Source organism: Scomber scombrus, chromosome 5 (genome assembly GCF_963691925.1).
Source record: "Scomber scombrus chromosome 5, fScoSco1.1, whole genome shotgun sequence".
Lineage (NCBI taxonomy): Eukaryota > Metazoa > Chordata > Actinopteri > Scombriformes > Scombridae > Scomber > Scomber scombrus.
This window is the reverse complement of record NC_084974.1, coordinates 130,922-142,167: the sequence shown is the minus strand read 5'-3', so window position 1 is coordinate 142,167 and position 11,246 is coordinate 130,922. Positions and strand designations below refer to the sequence as shown.

The 11,246-nt window shown below is 38.0% G+C and overlaps 1 protein-coding gene across 1 annotated transcript; it reads right to left on the bottom strand.

Annotated features, from left to right (window-relative positions):
• Window positions 1-4,642: 4,642 nt before the first annotated feature.
• LOC133980578 (gap junction delta-2 protein-like) lies at window positions 4,643-5,749 on the bottom strand. The gene has a single exon (XM_062419336.1). The coding sequence runs from the start codon at window positions 5,747-5,749 to the stop codon at window positions 4,643-4,645; it is 1,107 nt and encodes a 368-aa protein (XP_062275320.1).
• Window positions 5,750-11,246: the final 5,497 nt, after the last annotated feature.

Sequence of the window (11,246 nt, the reverse complement as noted above, 5' to 3'; positions counted from 1 at the left end):
CAACCCGACCAGACCTGCGACGCTCTCTGAGATCTTCCACTTGGTGTATGTACACGTGGTTCTGAAGGACGGACAGCTGAAGCCCTCCATGGATGAAAGTAGGATCCAATTATTGCTTTAATCAAGGTTGATGTCAGATCGATAATTCAAATTTTCTTTAAAAGTAAAACTTACACGTTTTCTTAGTTTCCACATAATTACATATCTTTCATTTAAATTCATCATTCACCATAACCTTTCATTCATGTCGCCATATCGAGTAATCTGTTGAATTCTTATTGCATTGTATCATTACATTTATTTATACATCATTTATTAGTAGTGTGTAGTTAATAAAATCCATAAAACTCAATCAATTGTGTTTGTATATTCTTTGAAGTGATACAGGGGATCTATTGAACAGTAGAGCCATGAACTTTACATATTTGACTGAATTCAGAAATGTATTGATTTATTAAATATTATGATTTATTGGTTAATTAAACAACCAATCAAATATGTCCTTCTTCCGAAGGTGGTGCCCCTGATTACAAGAGCTTTTAATATCCTATAATATCCATAATTCGCTACATCTTTGACAGAGAAGACACAAAAGCAACTTGTAGTAATACAAATAATGTTGACACAGCCTCCTGCTGCCATCTGTTGGACCAGTATCTGAACTCAGCCCTCTGCCCACGATGATTCAGTAAAGAGCTCCTCAATGCTTTTGACATCATAGATGCCCAGCAGAATCTCAATGAGTCACAGAGGTATGCTGGAATCAGACTGACATGCATTTATCCGCCTTTCAAACTGTATATACAAGAGATGAGAAGAAACATTACACAGAATGAACCCAAAACAAAATAATGTTTGCTGGATAGGAATTAAAAGTTGCTAATAATTTATCAAACTCATGATGTCTTCTTTTTTTCAGTGAAACACACCAATCCCAGGGATGAAATGTTGAAATAAGGACAATCTTTTCTAAAATGGTAATAACAAACACAAAACATTTAACATAAAATGACATAGTAAAATAAACCAAAATTACATCAGTACCAACCTAATGAAAAAATGAATATCCACATCAAAGTTGATAAAAACAACTGATGGCTCAGACAAAATGTCACCTTAAATAATCTCTCAACTGACCTCTAAAAGTCTCAGAGGTTTGTATCAACTTGATATTTAATGTCAGACTTTTCCACATACAAGTATCTAGCTATATGATTTACTTGGGAACCTAACATGAACATATGGAAGTGAATTGCTGCCACGCCAGAAAAACGAAAAAAGATCAGTATCACATTATAACGGGAAACTTGATACTGATCCATTTTTCTTTTTCTGGAGTGGCAGCAGTACACATCCGTATGAACACACACACTGGCCCTGGTGTTATATGGACCATTGTTAATACTTAAAACAAATGTTCTGAGGCATGGCACCGATGCTAATATTGTACATGTACGATGCAGGATTTGTAGTTTTAACCTGCATTACCATACTTTTAAATTCATCACTGCCAACATTAGTTTGATAAGATGAAGTTAGAACTGAATCATGTTATTTTTCATCCTAAATGTTGCAGTGTCATAACACTAAACCAAGCAGAATAGGCAGAAGCAGAGGGACAATGTATAAATGATGAGACAAAAGAAGTTCCTTGATAGACAGAACCTAAAAAACTCAACTAAAATCTACTTAATATTGTAGCAGATTCTGTTTGAAACATGTAACTCATGTCTGAGCTTCATAACATTGCATTTTGAATCCTTTGCACTCATTTTGAATGGCTATAAAGCAGCGTTAGTATATATTATATTGTGATGTGGTATTCACACATTACATTACATCATGTTACAACATAAGTATTGAGTATTCAGCCTCGAACAAGAACTAGATGTCATCACAAATTCTGAAGTGAATCCCTCTACAGGTGTTTAAACACACTTAAGATATGTAATAAGTTTATATAGAATGCAATTATATAATATATAATAAGTACATGTATTCTTATTGAAAACTTCAAAAAATGTCCAAACAACTGTACTGATAATAATTTCAATGAAATAAAATATCATGTTGATGAAAATATTGTATAATATCCTTTTTTGGTTTTAAAAATATATAACGAATTTTGATGTTAGATGTAGAGTTATCTGATGTTTGTATATATATAAACAACTAAACACAAGTTTTGTTATTTTACCTGTTTACCAAAACATATTCAATTTACAGCTATATAATTAATTTGGGTTTAAGTGCAGACTCTTAGCTTTAATTTAGGTTAAGGTTTAGGAGTTACAGCTCTTTCTTTATCTACCACCATCTTCTTGAAGGGACCATAAATAATTGGACTGATTTAAAAGCTTCTTTCAAGGACAGGTCTGGACAATTCCTTTGTTATTTCATCATCACTTAAGCAGGTAAAAGGTCTGGATTTGATTCTTTGGAGTGTCCAAATCAACAGTCTGGTACATTCTGGGGGGAAAAAAACCCACTGGTAAACTCAGTAACACAAAAAGGCCACAGGGATGTCCACAGAAAATAGCAGTGGTAGACGATTGCAGGATCCTTTCCATGGTTAAAAAAACCCTTCACAACATTCAGCCTAATGAAGAATACTCTCCAGGAGTTAGAGATATCGTCAATCTGATATCATCTTTTTTTCTTTTCTTTTTCTTTTTGAATTTTGTTTTTATGTCGAGCCAGTGGCAACGACATTCCGTTCCACTTTGTACCTGTCTGGTATATATGTGGAATGACAATAAAATAAATCTATCTATCTATCTAGTCTACCATAAAGAGAAGACCTCACAAGAGCAAATACAGATGGTTCACCTCAAGGTGCAAACCATTCATAACCCTCAAGAATAGAAAGACCAGATTAGACTTTGCCAAAAAAGCATCTAAAAAGCAGCACGGTTCATGAACAGCATTCTTTGGACAGATATAACTCTGGTCAAACCTGAACCAGAATGATGGGAAGAAAATAGTATGGACAAGGCATGGAATGCCAAATGATCCAAAGCATACCACATCATCTGTAAAACAAGGTGAAGGCAGTGTGATGGTTGGGCATGCATGGCTTCTGATGACAATAGGTCACTAGTGTTTATTGATGACGTGACAGAGGACAGAAGCAGCTGGATGAATTTTTAAAAAATGATTATTTCATTTGTCCAATTACTTTTGAGCCTCTAAAATAAGTGGACTATGTATAAAAATGCTTGCAATTCATAAAATTTTTAAACCATATTTTTGTCCAACCCCTTGAATTAAATCTAAAAGTCTGCACTTCAATCACATCAAATCCATTGTGGTCGTGTACAGTCCCAAAATTACGAAAACTGTGTCACTGTCCAAATATTTATGGACCTAACTGTACATGCATTTACAGTATTCTGTCCATCAGACCTATGACAAAAACTTAAAAATCACAAACAGCTTGTCAAGATCAATTTTACCCAACTTCTTGTAAGGATGCAATCTGAAAAGGCATGATTCTGAAAATCAGTGCTCCCCTTTGGATTATTCACACTTCATTTAAGAGCTTTTCAAGATTGAATAAAATTATTAGGAAGTGAGTGACTGACGTCAATAGAAAATGGTTTTATCTTTCTGAGGTGGCCATTTCTAACTTCTCATATCAAAAAATTTCAGTTTAAATAAATTTCATGTTTCATATGTTTTAAGAGGCATCCAAATTCACTGGAGAACATTTTAACATGACTGCAATATTTTTAAACTGGTCTCAAAACTAATGACAAAGGCTAGATGTGAAAAATGAGCAGCTGCTCTTTCCACCTCCACTTCCACAATGTCTTAGTGCTCAGTTTGTAGACTGTTGCAACCTTTCTTAGTTACTATAGGTACTAAAATTGTTCAATGGGAAAATTGAAAATTAACACAAAAGCAGAATAAAGAAGATATTCTTATATCATATTGAGCAGTGGGAGCTACTAAAATAATTATTAGGTCACAGTGAAAGTCCCCAGGCTCCCACCCACAAAAAATGATATGGATTCAGTGTAAAATGTCAGAAAACATCATTAATGGGGGTCCATAAAATCTAGAAACATGTTCATGGATAAGTATGTTTCTGCCTTCAGTATCAGTAAGGAATCAGAGGTAAATGCATAATTCATGTACCACAAATGAGAAAACATATAATGACAGTCCCAAAACACAGCAACTGTCATCTAGCACAGTTGTACAAACTTAAAAAGCATTATCATATCCCCATGGACATAAACCCCTGAATCCACAAGGATCAGATGGTTTCTGAAGCCTGTTTACCGGCCCCTTTAAACTCAGCTTTAAGGTGAGCACAGAGAAACCTCCACCATCAGCAGATGAATGTCAAAGCAAAATATGTACATTCATCATTCTGCACAGAGAAGCTAAAATATCCAAGTAAAGGAAAAAGAAGAAAAACACATCTTTGATTAAAGGGGGACTTTAAGTTAATTTTGTTCAATTAAAAATTGTATATAGCACCAACTACATATTATTGAATTTGGATACAACCAAAGAATACAGCTTGCAATATAGGAAGTTGACTTTCTGTAGCGGAAAGTGTATACGTTAATTCATTTATGTAGGGTATGTTTTGTCTCAGCCTGTTTTCACAAATACAAGAAAAATGTCACCATTATAGCCAAGACTTCTTTGTCCGTCCTAGCCTGGCCATGTTGGCTAGCTTGACCTTCACTTTGTCTCTGCTCTCTGGACTTTTCTTGGAGGTACATTCCACAGTTGAGTCTGTCTCAAAGGAGATAGCCGGGGCATGTGTGAGCAGACCTCCTGTCCTCTCCTGAGTCATGGCTGTGGGAGTCTGCAGAACCAGCTGGCCCCTCAGAGAATGCCTGAGTTGCAGTAGGAGGGGGTTGTGTTTTGAGTACAGTTTGACAGTGCCCCTCTCCTGGCTGCAGCAGGTGGAGCAGGCTGAGCAGAGGACACGGAAAATGTAGACCCAGCCCAGGTAGTGAAGCTCTGCAATATTGAGCACAAAGCAGCCTAGGCTGATGCTGAACATGAAATTCAGGAAGATGGTCTTCTCAGTGGCACGTGAAACAAAGCAGTCTGTGCGAGTAGGGCAAGGATAGGTCTCACAGCGATATAGGTGAGGGACCTCGAACCCGAACAAGAAGTACTGGCCGACCAGGAAAGTGATCTCCATGACAGATCGTAGTAACACATGAAGGATGTAGATAAGCAGAACCTGGTTGGATTGCTGGGTGGGGTCCTCACCTAGTTCGCCATAATCCTCCTCCAGAAAGCTTTGTTCTGTTTCTTCCCTCTCCTTCACATCCCATACCTCCCTGTGATGAGGACAGTAGGTGGGCATGCCTACCCTAAGGGCCTCCATGCCATCCTTTGTCATCTGCCTACAGCTCTGTTTGGGAGGCCTCTGGGCCACTACCTGTGCACTGTTACCATCCAACTTCTCATTTTTAGCAATCTTATGCAGAACAAAAACTATATAAAAGATGGATGGGGTGGAGACGAGCACAATTTGGAAAACCCAGAACCGCAGATGTGAAACGGGAGCGAAGGTGTCATAACACACGTTGTTGCATCCAGGCTGCTGGGTGTTACAGATGAACTTGGACTGCTCATCGTTGTAGACGGCGTCACCCACCAAGGCCACCAGCAGGATACGAAAAAGGAGCAGCATGGTGAGCCAGATCTTGCCTATCACTGTAGAATGGTTCTGTACCTCAGACAGAAAGCGACCAAGTATGGACCAGTCACCCATGGTTTAACCTTATAAAAAGTAAAAGATCATCATGATTAGTATTATTAATAAATCTATGGTCCTAAAACTTGTTCTGTCTTTGGAACCAGAGAAAAATAATGCCCCACATGCCACTTAAACCAAGCCTGGTGATGTCCATCATTTACTTTGTATTTCATTTTGTTGTCTGAATAAAGGTAGCTAACCTGAATATAAGAGAAATCTAGTTTGTTATTTCACTTATTTTCACATCATTTTAAAGCTGGCTATTTTCTGTATTTCTTACTGTCAACAAATCGTATGTTTGGAGCCAAACCAACAATTAATTCATCTTCTAACAAGTGTTGTGTGTATAATCTAAGTCTGATATATTTCATTCCTCTGTGCCATAGACCAACACTGTCCAAAAACAGCACAACCTCTTGACTTTGAACAGAAGTTCTTTGAGAAATAACACAGTGTCAAGAGGTTGCACAACAAGCTGGCAAAGCTCTGTGAACGGATCCACGTCCCTGTGCATACTCAGTGGCATCTGCCGTATTAGTAACCTCTTTCCTTATATGTTACTGTCTTATAGCTGCTGCGCTAGTTCCACTATTAATCACATCATCAAGTATGCGGTTGATACAACGGTAGTGGGCCTCATCCGGGACGACAATGACCTGGCCTACAGAGAGGAGGTGAACCAACTGGTAGACTGGTGCAACACAAACAACCTGGCCCTGAATGTTGAAAAAACGCAGGAGATCATTGTCGATTTCGAGAGGAATTGGTACAGTCATACCCACCTCCTCATCAACAACAGTGAAGTGGAGGTAGTCAACAGCACCACGTTCCTGGGGGCGCTGATAACAGACACTATGTCCTGGTCTCTTCACACCGAAGCTCTTGTAAAGAGAGCTCAGCAGCACCTGCACTGTTTACATCGGATGAGGAGAGCACACCCCCCCCCTCCCCCCCCCCCCCCCCCCCTATCTATCTATCTATCTATCTATCTATCTATCTATCTATCTATGGAGCCATTTGTAAACAAACTACAATAACCATTGTCTCCAAGAATGAGGAACATGTCACACAGTGCAGTGATTTGACTCACTGATATGGTTTTAATAGTTTTTGGACAACAGTGTCTACGGCACAGAGGAAGACGTTTTTTCAGACTTTGGATACAATGACAGTACTTTAAAGTAGATCAGTGTATTGTTGGTTTGGCCCTGTGGATGAGATTTTTTGACAATAAGAAAAATATAGAAAATCCTATATATAACCATGACACCAAAGTTGATGGAATTTATTTTTGGTACAACATGGGGGAAAAAAACACACCGCTGCACTTCTGTCAGATAATGCACATCTCCCAGAAAATTATTGCAATTACAAATGCTTTGGTGTTAACCTGTGTTTTTCTTTTGTTTGCATTAAAACCCAACACAAAAAACTGTAAAAAAAAAACAAAAAAAACAGTAAATCCTGATAAAATTCCACATAGAACTCAAAAATGGACTTGACAGAATTATTGGCACTCTCAGCTTAATATTTGGTAGTACACCCTGTTGAAAAAATAAATGAAATCAATCGCTTCCTGTAACCGTGAACGAGTTTCTTACTCTCTACTGGAATTTTGGACCACTTTTCTTTTGCAAACTGCTCTAGGTCTTTCAGAATTGAAGAATGCCTTCTCCAAGCTGCTGTTTTGAGATCTCTGCACAGGTGTTCTGTGGAATTTAGATCTGGACTCATTGTTGGCCATTTCAGAACTCTCCAGCGCTTTGTCTTTAACCATTTCTGAGTGCTTTATGATTTGTGTTTTGGGTCATTGTTCTGCTGGAAGATGCATGACCTCTGGTAGAGATGTTGCTTTCTTTAGTAGTCATCAGATTTCATGATACCATTCACACAGTTAAGGCATCCGGTGCCAGAAGTAGCAAAGTAACCCCAAAACATCTGTGAACCTCCACCATGTTTGACCTAAGGGACCGTGGTCTTTTCTTTGAAGGCCTCATTTCATTTTCTGTAAAGAGTACCATGATTTACTTTACCAAAAAGCTCTATTTTGGTCTCATCTGTCCATAGTAGGTTCTCCCAGGAGGATTTTGGCTTTGTTGTAGAAGTTTTGGCAAACTCCAGCCTGGCTGTTATAATGATTACAATATTCTTAGATTTGCATGTAACACCAAATGAGTATTATTTAGCTTTGGTTTCCAGGGTATTGTTCATTCTTGACCTTGGGAACAATAGTTTGACTAAATAATATCTCAACGTCTTCTAACAAGTTCTTAATAGACTGTCAAACTGCATGTAATGGCCCTTATCAAGGAATGGAGTTGCCATATCGCTGATTCAGTGGTCATCATGTACAAAAGTGCAGAACTTCAGTCACATGATTGACCAGGAGGGGATTTGCCCCACAGTTTGAAAATGAAAATAGCATAGAGTAACCATGTGTTTTTCATAAAACTGACAAAGACATATTTAATCAGCTTGTCTTGTGAAACATGGGTGTGTTTACATGCAATGTAATACAATTCAGTTTTTGGAGTATATCAGTGATGTGTTTGTGCATGTAAACATACTGGTTTCAGTAACCTGGATAAGCTCTTATCCTAGTTTTTAGAAACCCAAATAGGCCAGTGTTATAAAGGTTTGTGATCTGTCTGTCATATGCACAGGTGTGTCCTCAATTTGAGTTATATTGAGGTTGGTCAGTAAAACAAAATGATCACTGATGTAATTATCACTAACACCATAAAGTGATACAGACGTTTGACACTAGTAATGTATGTATTGTTTGTCTCATTTCTCTTCCATTACTGGACACAGAAGCCATATTGAGCAGTGGTGAGTGCGTTTATACAGCCAGAAACCAAACCAAGTTCCCCCCAACCACTGAAGTAACTAAGTATAAAACAATGACAGAAAATGATTGAATGTGATTTAGACAAAGACGTGTCTGCACTACTGCAGATGATCAGATTTTGATAATATTGGAATCATATATCATGAATTAAGTCCAAGCAGCCACCCATCCCCGCAGATAAAACATTAAAACAATTGTAATTCCCCCCCATGTCATGTTATTGTAACTCATTTAATTATTTTTTTTAAATACAAATTTTTTTGCAACATTTTGTTGGAATTAATTTAACAAAACAGTCATCTGTACTCCCTGATGTGTAATAGTTTCTTTCACTTTGCCAGGATTTAAATCTGGTGTGGAAAAAAATCTAGTGAAATGTAATGAAAATGTATATGAAAAATATTGGTATCTGCCTTACATTTACCTATGTATAAGTTTACATCATTGTCTTTACATCATCTTTGCTTCATCAAGTGTTTTGGTGTACAAAGTCCTAGAAAAATTACTGACATCCTTGTCTTCTGTGTTATTCCTCTTCATACACGCTATAAATACATAGCTATTGTAGAGTATAGACTTGGGGGAGAAAGTAAATAAAAATGACGAGTAAGAGAAAGCAATTTGAACTCACCTTAATGTAACCTTGAGCTTTCCAGAAAAAATCCTTACAGCATAGCCTTTGCCATCCAGTTTGCATGGCTATTTTTAATTTCAAAGGATTGATGAAATGAATCCTGTTGAGCTTGGTAAGGGAGAATAGGCTGACAACACATATTGAGTCACTCTATCTGAAACTGTGTACAAAGGTAGGCAATGTACAGTGTAACAAAGATTTCAAAACACAATGAGGGGGTTCCTTTTCTGAAAAGCCGGGAACAGTCAAACAAAAAGCATATGGAAAAAGCTGGAAAGGGGACGCTGGAGGTTTATGAAACAGTTCTGTATTTAGCAAGTGTGAGTACAAGTTAATGACATCAGAGCAAAGGGTAAAGACAGCAGGTATTAGCTGGGTAGCAAGTGTGGCTCTCCATCCAATCCACATACAGTGGCTCAGATGAAGTAAAAATGCTTTCAGTTTCTTCCATGAGTTTTCAAGAAACATGTGCTGTTAATCACAACATGGAGTCAATCAAAATATATTCACTGTTGGTAGCAAATAGGTTGCAGAAATGTCCAGGAATCCAGTCTATGAACAGAAAGACTGGGCTTTGTCATTTAATGATTACTGCACTAGAAATGTTTAGAATCTTAACCGGGACCTGCTTCAAAACATCTGCATCCCCTGAACTCACAAACTAATGCAGAGGACACTGGTCTAGAAGCGGTGCACCAGTGACAAACCTTGCAGTTTGCTCTGGGCTGGAATTCAATTGTCACTTAGTAAAAGGCTGGTTTGGGTTCAACAAGTTAAGACAACAGTAAACAACATAGGTCATCTAGAGATGAAGAATAATAGTTGAATATCCCAATGAAAATATTGAGCCATCTTTCTTGACTACAACTGCTGATTTATGGTCTTATAATTTAATAATGTTTGTCATTAAATGCTGTTTAGACATCCCTAGTCCCCAAAAATGTATCCGTCTGACTTTGTTGATCCTTTGATTTTTCCTCTTGCACCAACATGAGTATGATTTTTGTAGTGTATAGTGAAATGTTTTGACAACTATAGGGTGATTTTTCATGAAATTGTAAACAGATACTGTATTCAAGGGCTCTAAATTCCAGTGACTTGGTGATCCTATGAATTTTGGAGAATATCATCCTGATTTTGGTGACCCCTGATCTTTTACTCCAAGTCAATTGTATGTATACAGCGCCAAATCAAATTATATCACAGCACTTTTTACATGGAGAGACTTAATTCGAAGACACCCAACATTCCCCCATGACCAAGCACTTCGCAACAATGACAAGGAAAAACTCCCCTTTAACAGGAAGAAACCTCGAGCAGAACTGGGCTCTAGCTGGCCAGTCATCTGCCTGGACTGGCTTGGTTGAGGGGGGAAGGGAAGAAGGGAGGGACCCTGAGAAGTTCAACAACAATAACAATAACAACAATAATAATAGCAAAAATATGACTCATAAAGCAGCAGTGGGCAAAAAGCCCTAAAAATGATAGCAGCAGCAGTGAGCAAGATGGACAACTTCTATCATCTCACATTTAAAGGTCTCCTGAAGGAGATGAGAAAGCACAAAACTATGGGGTAGATGCCAATTTAGTAACATGCATTAATGGTACATTAATGTTTCCAGATGGAGAGGGTGAGGAGGAGTCAGGAGCTCATTGCATCATGGGAAGTCCCCTGGCAATCTAGGTTTATAGCAGCACAACTAGGGGCTGATCCAAGGCAAGCCACGGTTTTAAGGGTTGGTAGGTGAGGATTAGGGTTTTAAAATCTAATCTAGATTGTACAGAGAGCCAGTGTTTTTGTCAGTATACGTGCAGTTTCATTATGGACCAGCTGGAGAGTCTTTAGAGAATTTTTGGGGAAGCCTGATAAGAAGGAATTGCAACAGTCCAGCCTAGAAGTACCAAATGTGTGGAATACTTTCTTTGCATCTTTTTGATGTTCCTGATTTTTGCAATGTTACATAGTTGAAAAAAGGTCACCTAAAACGAAGATGCAGGCAACCCACAGGTTGTTGTGAAATTTGTTA

Excerpts from the sequence above, each read along its gene's own strand:
- LOC133980578 (XM_062419336.1), bottom strand. The coding sequence starts at position 5,749 with ATGGGTGACTGGTCCATACTTGGTCGCTTTCTGTCTGAGGTACAGAAC.